This window comes from Capricornis sumatraensis, chromosome 8, assembly GCF_032405125.1.
Source record: "Capricornis sumatraensis isolate serow.1 chromosome 8, serow.2, whole genome shotgun sequence".
NCBI lineage: Eukaryota > Metazoa > Chordata > Mammalia > Artiodactyla > Bovidae > Capricornis > Capricornis sumatraensis.
The window spans coordinates 24,292,253-24,312,272 of record NC_091076.1 but is presented as its reverse complement, the minus strand read 5'-3'; the positions used below and the strand labels follow the sequence as shown (position 1 = coordinate 24,312,272).

At 41.6% G+C, this 20,020-nt stretch overlaps 2 protein-coding genes across 2 annotated transcripts in view; one reads left to right on the top strand and one right to left on the bottom strand.

The window, feature by feature from the left end:
- GTF2H1 (general transcription factor IIH subunit 1) overlaps positions 1-7,820 on the bottom strand; it is a 28,753-nt gene extending 20,933 nt beyond the window's left edge. Inside the window, exons 1-2 of the mRNA XM_068977731.1 lie at positions 7,664-7,820; positions 298-466 (exon numbers count right to left, since the gene is read on the bottom strand). Of these exons, the coding sequence (XP_068833832.1) occupies positions 298-451 (154 nt within the window). The 5' untranslated portion in view covers positions 452-466; positions 7,664-7,820. The remainder of the gene's footprint in view (positions 1-297; positions 467-7,663) is intronic.
- A 397-nt stretch (positions 7,821-8,217) lies between these two features.
- HPS5 (HPS5 biogenesis of lysosomal organelles complex 2 subunit 2) overlaps positions 8,218-20,020 on the top strand; it is a 44,426-nt gene continuing 32,623 nt past the window's right edge. Inside the window, exons 1-5 of the mRNA XM_068977647.1 lie at positions 8,218-8,261; positions 17,124-17,287; positions 18,959-19,069; positions 19,238-19,302; positions 19,757-19,949. Coding sequence (XP_068833748.1) covers positions 17,180-17,287; positions 18,959-19,069; positions 19,238-19,302; positions 19,757-19,949 — 477 coding nt within the window. The 5' untranslated portion in view covers positions 8,218-8,261; positions 17,124-17,179. The remainder of the gene's footprint in view (positions 8,262-17,123; positions 17,288-18,958; positions 19,070-19,237; positions 19,303-19,756; positions 19,950-20,020) is intronic.

Genomic DNA, 20,020 nt, shown 5'->3' with positions numbered 1-20,020 from the left:
CTTCAATAGGTTAAGTAAACGACTAACTCCATTCAGTGGACTATTAGGTAACTCTTAAAAAGAAAGTATGTGTGGAAATCTTTACATGAGATTGATTCACACATGTGAATTGTACATACTCTATTACTGTAGAAAGGCAGGTGATAGAATAATATACATTCAGTGACCCCACTTTGTAATTATGTCAATACAATTGATTTTCTGACAATAGAAAATCCACAAAGATTGTATAAGCTGTCTCCTTATAAAATTACTAACAAAAACAATATACATCACACCTTAGTATAGCTGACTTACATTTGATATCTGCATACATATGGCTGATGGTAAATCTATCTTTGCCTTCAGGTGCCCAAGCAATTCTTTCTGCCATGAGGTACAGAGCTCCATCCTGCTTCTTCTGTCGCACCTTCTTTACAATCAACAAGACTTCTTCAGATGAAGTTGCCATGATGGCTAGAAGGTGCTAAAAAAAAAAAAAGATTTCACATCTCAATTAGGGTTGGATTTGTTGATTTTGAGTCCCTTCTAAAACTAAAATGAGTAATAAAGGGAAAAAAAAGTCGTTTCCCTCATTCGAAGTTGAAGTATTGCGCTATTCCTTTAAAATTAAATTTCATTTTGTTCATATCACACGTGTAAATTTATACAATTAAAACTGACGCACCTGCCAGTTTTCAAACCGTTTCTACATACACTAATCCTAGTATTTTTGATTTATTTTTTTCAGTTATATTCTGAAATCTTAAATGTATGATTTGACTACAAATATGTGGTTTATAAGGAAAAGGCAAGGTCAACCCACTCCAGTACTCTTGCCTGGAAAATCCCATGGGTGGAAGAGCCTGGTAGGCTGCCGTCCATGGGGTCACTAACAGTCGGATTTGACTGAGTGACTTCACTTTCACTTTTCCCTTTCATGCATTGGAGAAGGAAATGGCAACCCACTCCAGTGTTCTTGCCTGGAGGATCCCAGGGACGGCGGAGCCTGGTGGGCTGCCATCTATGGGGTTGCACAGAGTCGGACACGACTGTGGCAACTTAGCAGCAGCAGCAGCAGCAGCATGTGGTTTATAACCTATTCTTGGAATTGTAGAACTTTAGAATTATACTGCTGGATAATTCAGTTCAAATTGTTCCAACTGAAAAAACCAAAAGCTACAGGGTTTGTGCAGCCTTCCTAAAACCATTCCCAGATCTAAAAACTTGGTCTAAGTTTCCTTCTGTGTGCTTAAAAATAAAACTGAAATAATTTAACACTTAATACTTCAGATGCTATTTCCCACATATTTTAACAATCAAATGTCTTCAACTGTTAGTTTCATTTGTATATGGCTAATCTGTTACTTAGGAAACGTTTGCCTGGAGATTCCCTCAACTTCTCCCGAATTCTGGGATTCTGAACCACCCAACCCAAAGCCTAGCGCCTTGAGTGTGGCTATCTAGAATGAGTCTGGGTTCAGCAAGAAGGATGCCACAACTGATGAAGTCTGCCATGGGCTGGGATGGGGAAACTGGTAGCACAAAGGGCACATATGCCATTTCTGGTGAAGTTTTGACTTTAGTTTTCATTCTCAAAGCAATGACTTAAAATATAGCTTAAAAAGATTTACTTGTTCAGGTATGAGTTATAATTTCAGACAAATTAACATACACAGGTGTCATAATTATATCTGAGCAAACAAGTGAAGCTTTATTGTAATATTTCTTACTCACTGAGGCAGTGATTTAAATATAAAAAACACAAGTTAAAAAAAGACTAAACTTTTAATTTCTCTGAAGTTTACTACCTGAATTTTGATTAGCCAGATCTTCCCTTTCATAAGTTTCCTTACAGGTTACTCCATCCCCAAGTGGAAAAGAGTCAGTGTGAACACATTTATTCAAAAGTTCTGTACTGAGCCAAGGAGTCTAAGGATTATGACAAATGTCTGCCGGTGGCAATTTCTGCTTTCAGAAAGCTTCCAGTCTAGTGAGCAAGATAGGTGTGTGAATCCATATAAATTAGAATGTGTAAAGTTCAGGGAGATTAAAAAAACATTCTGATTTATGACTCAGGCACTTAACTTCTTCACACAAGAGGCTTTGTCACAGATACCTTAGGGCAACTAAGAAACATGCAATTATAATTAAGAAAACAACAAAATGCATAGTTCTTAGGTGTTCTGTTTGATGCATTTTGACAACTGTTTATGCCCATGTACCATTACCCAAAACTAGAGAGAGAACATTTCCATCACCCTACTAAGTTTTCTCGCATCCCTTTCTAGTCTACTCTCTTCCTCCCACCCTCCAGCAACTGTTCTGATTCCTATCACCACAGGCTAGTTTTTGTCTGTTCCAGGATTTCATTGGAAATGGAATCATGCAGCACGTATGCTTTCATTTTTGGCTTTTTGAGATCCACCGTATTACATGAATCAGTAGTTTTGTTTTTTTTAATATATGTTATTCATGAATTGGGTCTTAAATGAGGGTTTTGACAGAGAAAAGAGAATAAGCATTGTTATCAAAAGCAATGGCTTGGGGCAAAGGTTTGGAACTCAAGGACTGGGGCTAGGGATGGTTACTAGTTTCCTCTGGATGTAGCACAAAATTCATAATGGGGATCAGTGGGATATGAAATTGAAGAGTTAAGATGGAGGCAGACAATGGAAAATACCCCACTGTGTGGTTGCCAATAGAAAACTTCTAAAAGATTAAAATAGGGGACCAATTTGTATTTTAGGAAATTAATCTAAGACATGAGAGAGACTGAAGAGAGGGACCAGAAGGATCTGAAGCAGGCGGCGGGCGGTGAGAACAGAGAGGAAGAGACAAGGAGGAGTACTGAGGAAGCGGAATTAATAGATGTGCTGAAGATGTCAGAGCTGCTTACTCACACCCCACTTCTAAGTGTTGCTGACAGGAGTACAGTGATGCCATTTACTGAAACAGAAGAAAAAACAAGTTTGTAAGTGAAGACAATTCAGCCCTGAAAATGAGTCTGAGGTGCTGCTAAGTCATGCAGGTAAAGATAGTCTGTATTATGCAGGCATTTATAAATGCTGGGACTGAGTTTCACTAAGTCCAGTAACAAAAAAGGATTTTAAAAAATGCCCCAAGTTAATCATCTTGTTTACTTGTGACTGAAAACATTTTCCCAAGTTATTTACAACCTCCAGCTTTAATATACGTCATATATGATAAAGGATCAAAATTCTTAATGCCATGTTTTAACTGATTTTACTTGATGTCCTCCTGAAATTTTGATTACTGTTGCTTAAAAAGTTTGAAAAACCATGGTTTTAAATAAGTGTTTTTTTTATTTTTTCCCCTTCTTGGTTGTGCTGTGGTATGTGGGATTTACGTTCCCTGACCAGGGATCGAACCTCGGCCATCGGCGGTGAAAGCACACTGTCTTAACCACTGGACTGCCAGGGGAGTCCCTAAAGGACTATTTAATGACATTAAAAAAAAATTCTGTTAGGTGCTCAAAACGAGCAAAAAACCCTAGTTTGATTATATATACTTAAATTAAAAAAAAACCTATCTAAAATTTATTGCATGCTTGTAATACATGCCAGCAATTGGGCTAAATTCTTTATTATCTCATTGAGTCCCCAGTCAACAATCCTGAGGTAGGTTCTATTATTAGTTCCATCCTGCAGATAAAGGAAACTGGGTCTAAGAAATCCAGAAGCTTTCCCAAAGCATCAAGAAGTAGAACTGGGTCTGAATCTGGGTCAGTCTGACCTTGGAGTTCCATTACGCTACTCTGCAAATATGTGTGACAGGAGAGACGTATACCCAATTGAATAGTGGTTACCTATGGCGACAGGACTACAGATGATTTCAATGTTCTTTTTGTTTTCTTGACTATCTACAACAAACACTGTATTTTGTAATGAGAAAAAGTTGTTAAAAACGTCTTTCCAGGGACTTCCCTGGTGGTCCAGTGGTTAAGACCCTGGGTTCCCAAGGCAGGGGGCTGGGATTTGATCCCTGTTCAGGGAACTAGATCCCACAAGCCGCAACTAAGACCCAGTGCAGTCAAATAACTAAATACCTAAAAAAAAAAAAAAAAAGTCTTTCCAAGACTTTATGATCTATCAAACTATATCTATAAGGCAACATGGGAAAATGTTACAGGTGGTTAGTGTGGGTAAGAATTAAAACAACTGTTATTTTCAAGTTTTGTAATATGCATGTTATTTTTATTTAGTATTAAAATTTTAACTTATAGTAATTTTATAGCATCTATGCAAACATTAAATATTTTTACATTAATATTGTAGCATAAATTATTACAAAATTTTTAAAAACTTATCTATACTTTGTAAAATTAAACTGCATACCACAGGAACCATGTTTTAGGAAACATGAATTAAAATCTGAGAAAGACAGATGGGGAGGGTGTGTGGAAGGGGATAAGCAAATAATGACAGGATAATTTCAAGTATGTTCATGTATGGAGGAAAAGCAAGGACAGCTGGTAGAGAAAGTCCCCAATTAACTGGGCTTACAGGCACAAATAAAAGTATTAGCTTTGGAAAAGAACAGGAAAACTTTTCTGAGATGGGACGGTAAGGAAGAAAGATGAATGAAGACAGAGGAACCGTAGAGCGGAGGATAAATTAGATTAACAGAACTATTAATTGGCTACTTTAAATCAATTTGGAAAAACAAAAGGTAAAGCCATTCATATTAAAATCCATTTAGAGAGAGCTTTAAAAAGGAAGACAAGTTACTGAACACTGGGAATAACTAGCTGACTGTCTTACAGATAACTTGCTTGGCAAATTTCCCTGCTCATCTGCAGCACCTCTGTTAACTACAGAAGGACCAGTTTTAGGAAGTTTAACAGAACCAGTGGTACCATCCTGCAATGGCATCTAAGATTTCTAGATTTTTCTTGAAGGGGGCTCCTTGGGGAAGCAAAAAGTTCTTTCTAGTAGAACTCTGTAAGAGCCACAGAATATTTTGTTTAGGAAAAATACTGATGCGGTTACATTTAAATAAAGCGGCTTGATGAAGATCTAGCTTTACTTAAAAGATTACTTTATGAAATAATCTGCCACAAGACTTCTTTAAATAGCAAAATCCTCCAGCAAAGGCATTAATTCACTTGCAGTTAAATATTTACTTGCACTGAGCCTTGACACAGTCTCCTCCCTTTCCATCAACTTGCTTGTACTCATTTTTTGGTCTCCTCCAAGTTTCAAAGTCACCAGGCAAGGTTTCCTGTTCTTCTCTTTACAGCACTTATCACTACTGTAATTAATTTTTAAAGTAACTCTTTAACGTATGTCTCCTGGCAAGACTGCAAGCTTCACAAAGTAGGGCAGAGGCCGCATATGTTGTTCATGGCAATACAGAGCCCAACAGCATATTTAAGCCTGAGGGAACAGTCCAATAAGCACCTGTGACATCTATGCAAGATCTCTGCTGTTAAAAGAATACAATCTTGGTTAAGAAACAAGAAACCTTTGTACATACATTCTGGACTAAACTTCAGGAACTCAATTCACAGATCACAGTACCATTCCTCACAGATTCCAATAACTGGCTTATAAGTAAACAGGAATAAGAATAATTTGAAACTATTTGGCAGAAATCTTCAACTTTCCATTTCCTACATCCTGTATCTCTGCATTTCCATTCCCTTTCCAACGTGAGAGATAAATGGTGCGGGAAAACAAAACAGAAGACACATGAAATAAATTCCGTATCACTCTCTAAAACGAGTATTATTATTAGAGAAAGCGCTTCTGTGTCTGCCAGCATACAAAATAGAGATCTGGAATGCTGCTTGCTGTCAGGCAATCCTAAAAAATGTTAACAATTCAGCACTATAGGGAATAAAACCTTGGAAGTATGTACAGAGTGACCAAAATGTACTGTTTTAAGGATCCTCACATATGTAAGGAGGGCATTAAATGGATAAACTGAGGTAGCAATTTTAAGACCAAGCACTTTTTCATTTTACAGCAGTGCAGGGAAAGGGAGGAGGAGGAAATGCCACAGAGATGCAAGACAGAAGGAAGTGAAGGCTTGTATTCACTGATAAAATTCTGCATGCCAACAGCAGGATACCAACAGTGAGAGGAGAGCAATCAGCTGGTAATCAAAGTGCAGAAAGGAGGAAAGAACTAAAGACACTTCCAGTAGCAGTATCCATGAAGTAGAAACAGTGGGCAAAATGCTTGGAAAGCTCAAGGTACACCTGACAACTTCTGACGGTGAGGGGAAAACCAGCAGCATAGAAAAGCAGGGCTAAAAGATGTACAGACAGACCATCAGGAAGAAGATGTAAGCCTTTAGAGCAGGAGGTATAGGAAGCAGCCACAACTGACTGAAGCTGATCGTCTGGTGCAGTTTTTAACCGATTCCTCTCTTTGCATCAACCTTCCTGGTATTTTTAAACAGCTCTCTCTGCATTTGTGTGATTTTTTTTTTTTTTCCACATGAGCACTACCATATCTATTTATTATTAGTATCACCCAGAAGAGATTCAAATCTTTCAATCTGCTGCACTGCTAAGCGTTGGCTGAGTGAGAGTAGCAGAACAGGTTTAATGGCTCCAAATTACCTCTCTCTTTTTTCCAAACCAGGGATTTTGGTCAGCTAAAAGGCACAAAGTTCCTTCTAGAGCCTAGTCCTTTTGTATGCCAAAACCCTGATACTAGAGGTTACCTTCCCCTCTGCTGTGACCTCTTCATTTCATTTTTCTACCTTTGATTTTTCAAAATCTACCTTAGGGTTGGCAACCTTGCTTTAGTTACCAAAGTTGAATTCAGTGATTTTCAAACTGTGTTCCAAGAGGGGAGGCTGAGTGGGTAGGACGGGTGCTCCCAAATGCAATTCCACCATGGCATGCTGCTTTATATGTCTGGGGTTTCTGGTAAGAATTCACTAGGAAAAATTGTTCCACTTCCTTATGGAGTCAGTACTTACTGCAAAGTATACTTTAAACCACACAGTTTTGGTATGTTTTTAAAACTGGGTCTGTTAATGGGCAAAAGGTTAAGTTTTTATCTCTTTCCTCCCGTCACACCTGCCACCCCGCCGCCTTTTTATAGACCCTGAAACAGGCGTTTAAGAGTCAACCGAAAACACTTCCTTACATAATTTAGCCTTTGAGAATTTCTAAAATAATTATATATTTCCATGTGTTGGTGCTTAAACATGATCAAGTCGGGCAAAGATCAAAACTTGGTGTGTGAGTGGCGGGGGTGGGGTGAACTGGCACACGTGTTAAGGTCGTTTTAAGAGGGACAGGATTGACAAGCGAAGCAAAAGGTGTGTGGAACTAAGATGAAAGCTTTTCCCTTACAGAAACCGAAAGACTCAATAGCACGTTTTCTAACGGGAAGAGCTCCTCAGCCAGAGAGAGGCCTCCACGTCCTTCACCCTCATGAGCCAAGTCTCATCCCAGCTTCGGGTACATCTTTTGAGTCCCTGCTTTCAGTGGAGGAGTTGGCTTCCTATAGACAAGCAGATTAGGGGTCGCCTCTTCCTCTCTTCAGAAAAATAAACGGCTAACCGAGACAGCAGAATTGGGAACTGCAGCAACGACGACAGAGATACAGGAAAAAGGGGCAGATTCCGTGCCGTCCTGCGGCCCCCAGGCCTGTCAGCTCATCACCCACCCGTCCACCCCCATTTTTCGGTCTAAACTTACCAGGTGGGAGACGGCCCTGGGCAGGGACTAAGTTACTGCGCTGTGTCGAGTCGAGTTCCGCTGGGCTTCTTAGAGACGCCGCGGGAAAGAGGCTGAAACCCAGTAGCCGCCGCCACCGCCACCGCCTCTGTTACCAGGGGGTCTCGCCTCCATCGCTGGCTGCGAGAACTCTGAGGGCACGTGACCGGAAGTACGAAGGCGGGCCTGAGGGGCACGTGACCCCAGAGCACGGCCGCCATGACACCTTCCGCTAGTTCCCTCCCTCCTCCGCCGGTGCCCGCCTGTTTCATTTCCTCTCGCCGGCTTTAAGCGGTGAAAGGTCCCAGGAACTTGGCTGTCTCACCCCTTTGGCCTAGAGCTCCTCCGGTCCCGTCCGGCGCTGCGTCTTCGGCCGGCAGCGGGCAGGCCGCAGAGAGCGTAATCGCGACCGCGGCCGAAGGGGGAGGGACCACGCGCAAGCAGGGCGTAACCCGTCACGTGACGAGGAAGTACCGTTAACAGCTTTGTCCCGGCGTCCCCGGCCCTCCGGGATGACGTAAGCCTGGGCGGGGAGGAGTAGGAGGGAAGACTGAAGCTCAGGTGCGGCTCTTAGCGCGCGGTGAGTGTGCGGGCGCCTAACCGGGAGAGAGGCTGTGACCCACAGAAAGTTGGGGGCTGCCTGCCTAGAGGTGGTGGAGAGGGGCTGAGACTTACAGGCTGTGAACCTGGCTTTGAAAACTTGATTACCGCCTCTTCTTTCAAGAGATCTGAATGTAGTATTAAAGTTAACTGCTGTTAAGTTAGGAGTTCGCTAGGCAGGGAGCTTGTGGTCAGATGTCTGCAAAGATGTGTGCAAGACTTTGAGTGCATGAATGAGTGAGTCGCCATTTCTTGGTCTAAGGTAGAGAGGAGTTCTCTATTACTTGAGTAGTAGTTGTTGAGTCACTCAGTCGTGTCCGACTTTGCGACCCCATGGGCTGCAACACGCCAGGCTTCGCTGTCCTCCACTGTGTCCCAGAGCTAGCTCAAATTCATGTCCATTGAGTCGGTGATGCTATCCAACCTTCTCATCCTCTGTCTCCCCCCTTCTCCTGCTCTCAGTCTTTCCCAGGATCAGAGTCCTTTCCAAAGAGTTGGCTCTCTGCATCATGTGGCCAAAGTATTTGAGCTTCAGCTTCAGCATCACTCCTTCTAATGAATATTCAGGGTTGATTTCCTTTAGGATTGACTGGTTTGATCTGGCTGTCCAGTGGACTCTCAAAGAGTGTTTTCCAGCACCGCAGTTCGAAAGGCACCAATTCTTTGGCGTTCAGCCTTCTTTATAGAAAGATCCCATTATGAGGAAATCCCCAACTTCCCCTTGGCATAATATCTTTAATTTTTCTTCCTTTTCCTTCTCTCTTGCCTTTTCTTCCTTCCTCGCATCTAGTGGGGAAAAGAGAACGCTGTGATTTGCTTTGGGTGTTCGCGCAGCAAACACTGGTTCAGTAAAATGAGTACTAGGCCAAGAGAAAAACCTTTTTTTGATCCTACTGCTTTTTATGTTGCCATCAAGGAATATGGGAAATGGAAAGGTAATTAGATTTGGACTCAAGATTAGTGGATTTTAGTCTCACCTCGGTTTATGAGCTCTGTGACCTTTAGTAAACCAGCTCTTCAAAAGGTTTTTTCATTGACTTTGGTAAGCATTTATGGCCACCCTCTGTTTGCTTAGTGTTTTGCTAGGCTAACTGTGACAGAAGTAATAGTTAAACTCAGTTTTGTGGAGAGACCGGTTTTTCTTATCTGGAGGAAGATTCCAGAAACAGCATATATTAAACCATGGATGCATAGAAGGTTTATATAGAATGAAAGATTTGTACAGAGATTCTTGTTAAATATTTACTTAAAAGTCTTGAATGCATGTATATGTATGACTAAGTCATTTTGCTGTACACTTGAAGCTAACACAGCATTGTAATTTAACTATATGTACCTCAATAAAAAATCTTGTTCAGTAAAATTTCAAACACAGACAGACGGAATAGTACAATGAACCCTCATGTATACCTAACCAAACTTTAACAAGTATCAACATTCTGCTGTTCTTGTTTGAACAGCTTAAAAATTTCAGGGTACTTTTTATATCCATTGTTGAATTTGATTAATAGCAGCTTTCAATTTGAGCTCAATTCTACTGTATCTAGGTACTAAGTTGTCTCCAACTCTTTCGTGACTCCATGGATTACAGCTCCCCAAGCGCTTCTATTTGTGGGATTTCTCAGGCAAGAATATTGGAGTGGGTTGCCGTTTCCTTCTCCAGGAGATCTTCCCAACCCAAGGATCGAATCTGTGTCTCCTGCATTGGCAGGCGTATTCTTTACCACTAAGTCACCAGGGAAGCCCAGGTACTAGCTAGGAAGATTATATTAATTTTGTTTGAAAATTCCTTTGGGTGTTAGTTAGCTTCTTTCTCTGTTGAATCAGAAGTGTGACATGGCTACTTTAAAAACATACCTGGAAAAAAACACACAAAAACTGCCTCTGATACTGATTTAGGACATAATATAGAAACTTAGTGTCCAGGTCAAGGAAGTTAGTGTTTCTACTCTGTTCTGGTTATTAAGCTACTGAAGAGTTTTATGTTCAGTTCTGGACAGGACATGTTCAGGCAAACTAAAGGCCCTGTGTGGAAAGCTTATCAGAACTGAGAGGAATTTGGAAATTGTCAGGTCAGAATGAGTGAAGAACTGGTGGTGTTAAATTTTTAGAAGACCTCATGACATTTTTCAAATACTGAAGGACTGTTTTGTAAGGCGTAAACATTTCCTTGAGCTTCCCAGGTGGCACTCTTGGTAAAGAACCTGCCTATCAAAATGCAGGAGACACAGGTTTGATCCCTGGGTAAGGAAGATCCCCTGGAGCAGGGCATGCAACACACTCCAGTACTCTTGCCTGGAGAATCCCATGGACAGAAGAGCCTGGCCGGCTACAGTACATAGGGTTGAAATAAGTCAGACACGACTGAAGTGACTTAGCATGCATGCAGACATTTTCTTAAACTGTAGAAGCCATGGTTGGGAATAAAAGTTCCAAGTCATCAGGTTTCAGCCTAGTAGTAAAGAAGTACCTTATAATGTGTGAGCTGTGGAGGAGTGGACTGTGCAGCTTCATGAGAGGGAGCACTTCCTTTCCCTTCCTGAAAATGCGCAGGGATCCAGAACCTTAATTCAGATTAATTTTTGAATTATGTGGATGTGTGCACCGTGTTATCTATGAGTCTTCCACTTTGAGAATTATGAGAAGTGGGACTTATTCTGGACCTGAAAGCCTGGGAAGATTTTGGTAAGTAGGTCTGGGAGGTAAGGAGTCTATTCAGAGATAGTAAGCGCAGTTCAGTTCAGTTTAGTTCAGTTGCTCAGTCGTGTCTGACTCTTTGCGACCCCATGAATCACAGCACGCCAGGCCTCCCTGTCCATCACCAACTCCCGGAGTTCACTCAGACTCACGTCCATCGAGTCAGTGATGCCATCCAGCCATCTCATCCTCTGTCGTCCCCTTCTCCTCTTGCCCCCACTCCCTCCCAGCATCAGAGTCTTTTCCAATGAGTCAATTTTTCACATAAGGTGGCCAGAGTACTGGAGTTTCAGCTTCAGCATCATTCCCTCCAAAGAAATCCCAGGGCTGATCTCCTTCAGGATGGACTGGTTGAATCTCCTTGCAGTCCAAGGGACTCTCAAGAGTCTTCTCCAACACCACAGTTCAAAAGCATCAATTCTTCGGCGCTCAGCCTTCTTCACAGTCCAACTCTCACATCCATACACGACTACTGGAAAAACCATAGCCTTGACTTGGATGGACCTTTGTTGGCAAAGTAATGTCTCTGCTTTTCAATATGCTATCTACGTTGGTCATAACTTTTCTTCCAAGGAGTAAGCGTCTTTTAATTCATGGCTGCAATCACCATCTGCAGTGATTTTGGAGCCCCCCAAAATAAAATCTGATGCTGTTTCCACTGTTTCCCATGAAGTGATGGGACCAGATGCCATGATCTTCATTTTCTGAATGTTGAGCTTTAAGCCAACTTTTTCACTCTCTTTCACTTTCATCAAGAGGCTTTTTAGTTCCTCTTCCCTTTCTGCCATAAGGGTGGTGTCATCTGCATATCTGAGGTTACTGATATTTCTCCCGGCAATCTTGATTCCAGCTTGTGCTTCTTCCAGCCCAGCGTTTCTCATGATGTACTCTGCATATAAGTTAAATAAGCAGGGTGACAATATACAGCCTTGACATACTCCTTTTCCTATTTAGAATCAGTGTGTTGTTCCATGTCCAGTTCTAACTGTTTCTTCCTGACCTGCATTAGGTTTCTCAAAGGCAGGTCAGGTGGTCTGAGATTCCTATCTCTTTCAGAATTTTCCACAGTTTATTGTGATCCACACAGTTGAAGGCTTTGGCATAGTCAATAAAGCAGAAATAGATGTTTTTCTGGAACTCTCTTGCTTCTTCGATGATCCAGCAGATGTTCGCAATTTGATCTCTGGTTCCTCTGCCTTTTCTAAAACCAGCCTGGACATCTGGAAGTTCCCGGTTCACATACTGCTGAAACCTTGCTTGGAGAATTTTAGCATCACTTTACTAGTGTGTTGGAGAAGCTGTATACAGTCAACAAAAACAAGACCAGGAGCTGACTGTGGCTCAGATCATGAACTCCTTGTTGCCAAATTCAGACTTAAATTGAAAAAAGTAGGAAAACCACTAGACCATTCAGGTATGACCTAAATCAAATCCCTTGTGATTATACAGTGGAAATGAGAAATAGATTTAAGGGACTAGATCTGATAGATAGAGTGCCTGATGAACTATGGACAGAGGTTTGTGACATTGTACAGGAGACAGGGATCAAGACCATCCCCATGGAAAAGAGATGCAAAAAAGCAAAATGGCTTTCTGAGGAGGCCTTACAAATAGCTGTGAAAAAAGAAGCAAAAAGCAAAGGAGAAAAGGAAAGATACAAGCATCTGAATGCAGAGTTCAAAGGATAGCAAGGAGAGATAAGAAAGCCTTTCTCAGCTATCAGTGCAAAGAAATAGAGGAAAACAACAGAATGGGAAAGACTAGAGATCTCTTCAAGAAAATTAGAGATACCAAGGGAACATTTCATGCAAAGATGGGCTCGATAAAGGACAGAAATGGTATGGACCTAACAGAAGCAGAAGATATTAAGAAGAGGTGGCAAGAATACACAGAAGAACTATACAAAAAAGATCTTCATGACCAAGATAATCACGATGGTGTGATCACTCACCTAGAGCCAGACATCCTGGAATGTGAAGTCAAGTGGGCCTTAGAAAGCATCACTACAAACAAAGCTAGTGGAGATGATGGAATTCTAGTTGAGCTGTTTCAAATCCTGAAAGATGATGCTGTGAAAGTGCTGCACTCAATATGCCAGCAAATTTGGAAAACTCAGCAGTGGCCACAGGACTGGAAAAGGTCAGTTTTCATTCCAATCCCAAAGAAAGGCAGTGCCAAAGTAAGCACAAGGGAAGGTATAAATTTGGAATGGTGTAACACTGTCACCCGGAGAAGGCAATGGCACCCAACTCCAGTACGCTTGCCTGGAAAATCGATGGACAGAGGAGCCTGGTAGGCTGCAGTCCATGGGGTTGCTAAGAGTCGGACACGACTGAGCGACTTTGCTTTCACTTTTCACTTTCATGCATTGGAGAAGGAAAGGGCAACCCACTCCAGTGTTCTTGCCTGGAGAATCCTAGGGACGGGGGAGCCTGGTGGGCTGCTGTCTATGGGGTCGCACAGAGTCGGACATGAATGAAGTGACTTAGCAGCAGCAGCAGCAACACTATCACTGGGCTTCCCTGATAGCTCAAGATGGCAAAGAATCTGTGTGCAATGCAGGAGACTGAGTTTGATCCCTGGGTTGGGAAGATCTCCAAAAGAAGGGAACAGCTACTCACTCCAGTATTCTGGTTTGGAAAATTCCATGGACAGAGGAGCCTGGCGGGCTACAGTCCACGGGGTCTCAAACAGTCAGACACGACTGAGCAACTTTCACTTTCACTAACACTCAGCAACTTCTCTTGCCAACTGACATTGTATATGCTGCTCCCTTTTTGTTCTCATCTCCATTAAAGTCTTTTTCAGAGAAATAGAAACTAGGTTTTTTACCCGATTAGGTCATACTTTCCAGGTCATTCTCTCTTCACTGAGATCAATGCCAAATGGTCTATCCGGATCAGAATTTAAGTTTGCAAGTGGAAGAGATGGCCACTGTGGTCTTGATGTCATTCCTTACTATCTTCCTTAGGACCTTACACAGTGATTCATCTTTTTTTTCTTGTATCTTCAGTCCCTGTCATTCTAAATTCTGTTTGAGTCTCCCCTGCTCATAAGGTCAAGAGAGGTTTTCTCCTTCTCCGCAAGATGTCTTGAGAAACTAAAAGACTTCATCTTTAGTTTCTCACTTCTAACCGCTTTTCTCAAGTCTTTGGTTTCTAATGTCTGCCCACAGCACTTTACAGAAATTATGTTGTCTACCAGTACTAAATCCTTCAATGTCTTTCTGTTGCTTACCAAATTATAATTTGTTCAGGTTCGTTGGTTTGAGATTCATAGTGCTTTGAAACTTGTACCTGAATTAATATCCAGGTTTATCTTTTTTTTATTCTGTTGCTTGTATCCTGTGTTTCAGCCAAAGACTTAATATTCTCCAAATATATCCTCTGACTTGCCAGTGCAGGAGACACGGACTCGATCCCTGAGTTGGGAAGATCCCCTGGAGAAGGAAATGGCAACACACTCCAGTATTGCCTGGGAAATCCCATGGACGGAGGAGCCTGGTGGGCTGCAGTCCATGGGGTCGCAAAGACTAAGACACGACTGAGTGACTGAACAACAGTAAATACTTGGCTTCTTGCTGCCTTGTTACCCTTTCCATTTCCTCAGCTCTAGTGCTGCTTCCCTTAGAAAGGTTTCTGTGGTTACTTTTAACTCACTGTGATCTCTCTGTCCTCTGTTCCCACGTATTACTTTGCTTTTGTTCCCCTTATGAGGTGTGTGTGTGTATATGAGGTGTGTGTGTGTGTATGAGGTGTGTGTGTATATGAGGTGTGTGTGTGTATATGAGGTGTGTGTGTGTGTATGAGGTGTGTGTGTATATGAGGTGTGTGTGTGTGTATGAGGTGTGTGTGTGTGTATGAGGTGTGTGTGTGTATGAGGTGTGTGTGTGTGTATGTATGAGGGGTGTGTGTGTGTGTGATTTGTCTTTCCTCAGTTGATTATAAAGTGCTTTCTGGAATTATTTTGTCTTGTTAGCACCACTGTGCCTCATATTTTACTAGAAGCTTTTGATTTGGAGAAAAACACACCAGAATTATGAGTTTACATTTTACTCAGGGGCTTGCTGAGGACTTCAGCCTGGGCGATAGCTACTCAGTTAGCTCTGAGGAAACTGCTCTGAAGAGGTAGGAGAGAAGACAGTTCACATGTGAATTTTAGCTAGGAAATAAGTGCAGGCAAGCCTATATCTTGGTAAAAGACTACTGCTAATCATAAAGAACAGATTTTAGTGCTTTTTTATGTATGGAGATATATAAAAATCTGAGGTGATTAAAATTCTTCCTGGGATATACATCTAATTATCTGAGGGGCCTGTTGTCGGCAGCAGCCTCATCCTGTTGACTTAATTTCCTCTCAGAGTGCCGGGGTGGTCAGCAACTGCAGCGGGTTGGGACCTAACCCTTGTAGAACTGGATGGTGAGCAGAGCTGTTTGTCTGGTGATCCTGATTTTTCTGTGTCGGTAATACTTAATAATGTGAATGGGTGAAAGAATGAGAGAAGATTTTTAAATAATATTTTGAGTATAGGAGAACTCCTAAAGATTTTTTTTCCAGAACACCATTCTTGCACAGATCAAGCTGTATTAAAAACAGCATTAATAGCAGAAAATAAAACTATGTTATGTGTATGCAGTAAAAAGTATTGTAAGCTTCGATATGTGTTTTGCCCCTGGAAAGTATGCTTCATGAATGTTAGGACTTGTTTTGTTCTCTGTTGTATCTCTGGGATCTAAAAGGATGCCTGGCACGTAGTTGGTGCTAAGTACATATTTGTTGAATAAATGAGTGAGTGAATACATGTGTTTTTGGGAAAAAAACACCAAAACCACAAGGTGTAAATAATTAAAAACAAGTATAAACAATTATTTCTGAAATTTTCCGTGGTATTTGCTTTTTATTCTCAAGTTGGTAGATAACAAAAGGTTGAGGAAAAGTTAAAATTAATGGGTAGAATTTTCTTAAATTGTTTTTTTTTCTGGAAACTCGTATAATTTGACAGAAACATACACTTGGGTGTTGTTGAACAGGTAAGAATGCTTGTGTTAGTTTACAAAGTCTTCACTGGGTGGTTGGCATTCGCTCCCTTGTATTCTTTTGTTTAGTCACTAAGTTGTGTCTGACTTTTGCGATCCCAGGGATGTGAATTCTTACTCCTGTTTTTTCCTATCAGGTCTGATACTGAAGCTCTCATTCCCCTTGGTGTGCTAATTCTTGGCATCTGACTTCCCACAGGCTGGAGGAAGCCATCCAGAGGCCCTTTCCTATTAAGCACTGTTGAATTGTGGGCTCATAACCATTGAATGTAGTGAGAGACTTAAAGACAGATGTGTTACAGCTCAAAGAATTGCAGCTGGAGTTGCTATTTTGCCACAGAGGAGCTTGACAAAATTTTTCCTTATGTTCTGCAGTGTCTATTCTATACTGTTAGATAAATAGAGTAGGACAGGATTATGGAGAACCTTGAGAGTCTGGGTTTTTTTCTCTGGGAGTTTTGGAGTCAAGGAATGATACAGTACAAGCTGACTGTCACATATAATGTCACTTGTACATGTTTTCTTTCCACCTAGGTGCCAGGCACCTCCAGAGCAGGGAATCCTTGTCCCTTTCTCATGTGTCCTTGTTTTTTCCACTTGTTCCTGAGTCCAGGCTTGCTCTGCTCACCGCATGACAGGCCAGTAAATCGGAGACAGAAGTGTTGAGGCAAAGAATAACTTCGTTTGAAAAGGCAGCTGACCGAGACAATGGCAGACTCGTGTCTCAAAATAACCATCTTATTGGGGTCTGGATACCAGATTGTTTTATAGGGGTGGGGAGGAAGGTGAGGAAGTAAAGTAAAAAGGCTATTAATCCTGCAAATATCTACTGGAATGGCCAATGTCAGGGAGGAGAGTGTTAATTTCTCCCTTCCTGTAGCCATCCACAGGTGGAGAGGGTCCTGAAGAAAGGCATTTTGGTTTAAGATACAGGCAGAGGTGCAGGGTTCCTTGAGGCAGGCCATTATGTATGGATCACAACAGCAATGGGGAGCAAAGGTTAAAAGGAACAGATCCAACATGGAGTCAGATTTTGTTCTTTGCTGTAACACCTGTTCATTTAATGCTTGCTGAAAGAGTGGTGAGCTTCTTAAATTATATTTCTGCAGGTTTTATTCAGGATCACTGTGCCTGTCCCTCAACGTAGTTTCATCTGTCTGGGTAAATGACTTTTGTGCCAGTGATACCAGAGTCCTACAGCCATGTTCTTGCAGAATTTGAGTCTCTGGATCCATTACTTTCAGCCCTGAGGCTGGACTCTACTCGTCTAAAGGTGATTTTCTTGATCCATATATCAATTTTATTTTCATATTCATAGTTTGGTTCGTTCTCTGTTACATGTGTACCCCCCCCAAACATTTTTTATGTTTTATAGACTCCTGGGTGTTCTTACCTGTGCTGTAATACTTTGCATAGAAGTAGTATTTTCTTAGCACTTTCTTGATTTATTTTTCAAGCAGTTGATTGAATCCTTCTTTCCTATCCTTAAAGATCATGATATTGATTACTGAATCCACCCCCTCCCCCAAATCTTACTGCCTTCTCTCAGAAAGTAATGTATTTGATTGAAAATAACATAGTTTAAATGAGTATACCTCATTGCCTTTTGAACAATAAGAACCATTGCAGTTCTATGAAGTTCATTTCAAAACAACGAATTTGATGTACCCCCTCTGTTTAAGGGAACAGAGCTAAAAATTAGCATTACAAAATTAGCCAAAAATTACTTCTGTGGGAAGGAGTATGTGCTTCTCTCAAACTCTTGAGTTCATTTGATAAACTCAGGAATGACATGGTAAAGAACAGTCTCATAACCAGTTCCTCACCCCAGAGCACCCTTCTAGCCTCTGAGCAAAGGAACAGGAAGTAATAGGCAAAGTAGTATGAGCAACAATTATGAGGGTTGATAGCTGACATTTTTTTAGCTGCAAGTTACAGAAAATCTCAGTAATGGCTCAAGCAATAAAGGTGTTTATAACCTGGTTTGAGGTCGTTGTTTCTGGGTTCAGTGTGGTGGCCACTGGTATTCCTTAGGACCCAGGCTCTCCATCTTTCCTGTTCTGCTAGCTTTTGTATATTGACCGTTGGTCACATTTGCAAGATAAGCAGGCTGGCTTCAAGTCTTGATTATCTCCAGTAGCAGCTCAAGTGAGATGGAGCTGCCCTGAGACAAAGGCTTTCTTCCCCTTCAGATTCTACCGTTTATCTGAGAGGGCAGAGTTTTCCAGGATGCCCCCACAGGGTTTAGTCTCATTAGCTAGACTTGAGTCCCAGGGCTCCCCCTAGCTGCAAAAGAAACTGGGTAAGTGAAGATTTGGATTTTCCAGCTTCTATGGTAGAAAGAAACAAGGTTGAAGAGGATTGGGAATATGTTTGCCAGTCAGTAATTTTTACCAAGTGCACTGGGCACAGCATGCCCACTGCTGCTTCGGGATCAGGAGCGGAAGGTGTGGGGAGATGTACTAGTACAGTGATTTGTATTTGCGTCGTCTACAGTCTCACTGGCTCTCAGAGCTGTGGGTTTTCTGTGCTCATCATACAGACTAGAAAGGATTTACCTGAACAAATGGTTAAAGTGGTTGCTTTATCCCCTGGGTACTTGAGCTTCCATCATTGCGGTCAGCACTGGAATGACCTAGCTGAATTGCCCAGAAGATGAATCGGCTAGTAACTGGCTTCTGCCAAGGGGGAAATTACTCATTTATACAATTGAGCCTATTCAGCCATTTTGAGATTCAGTTAAAAAGTTAAAACCAAAATGTCCTTTCTTCTGTGTCTTTCACTATTCTAGAATAAGAGCTTGAGTCCCGTTGGATGGTATCTAACTGGGCAGTGGGTAGGCTGGTGGGGAGGAGCCTGACACAGATTCTCAGTATCTTATTTCCAGTAGTGTGATTTGCTAAGTGACTGAGAGTCTCTCACTTGTCCGTTTCCATGTTTCTAGTGCACAAGCATAGCCGTGTCTCGAAAATGGTTGGCTTTGGGCAGTTCAGGAGGAGGACTCAACCTCATTCAGAAAGAAGGCTGGAAGCACAGGCTTTTTCTTTCTCACAGGGTAAGATTAAGGGTTGCCCTGTCATGTACCATCTGGAGTATCTGTCATAAATGTGAGTTCTCCATTGTAAATATCATTTGGAATAAAAGAAGAAGGTAAAACTTGAGATTAAGTAGTAAATTACCCAGTTTTGAGGAGCTGCCTAATACTTTTCCTTCTGTGCTCTAGGAAGGTGCAGTTTCTCAGATCGCCTGCTGTTTACATGATGACGACTATGTTGCCGTGGCTACCAGGTGAGAGACTGTTCTGAAACTACCTGATCTTTCCCAGATGCATCTGAGATTGAAAAATGTGGTTGTGTGTTTATTAGGGTGACCAACCATCCTGGTGTGCCTGGGCCTCACCCTGTTTTAGCACTGAAAGTCCTGTGACCTGGGAAAACATTTAGACCCAAGCAAACCAAGATGGGCAGTTGGCAGTTGATAGGATTTGTGGAAAACACTGATATGAGGCAACATTTCTGAGACCTCAAAGTAGAAAGGTAACATAATTTAGAACCTCAAAGTTCTCCATTTGTATTGGATTGGTGGACTAAAGCAAGGAGATTAATATCTTGACTTTGTACTTCCTCTTTTCTGAAGAATAAGAATATGCTTATATATTTAATATAGGTGATACTGTGATGCAGTGAAATTGTACCTTTTTCACCACTGCCAAAAATTTGCTTCTGTGTCTCCATTCTTGCAGTCAAGGTCTTGTAGTTGTTTGGGAATTAAATCAAGAGCGTCGTGGGAAACCAGAACGAATTTATGTGTCTTCAGAACACAAAGGCCGAAAAGTTACAGCTCTCTGTTGGGATACAGCTATTCTTAGAGTATTTGTAGGTGATCATTTGGGAAAAGTTTCTGCCATCAAACTCAACACTTCTAAGCAAGCAAAGGTGAGAAACAGTTCAGTGCTTTGTGTAAGTGGGTGAATATAGAAGGTATTGTCTCACAGAATTTCAATTAA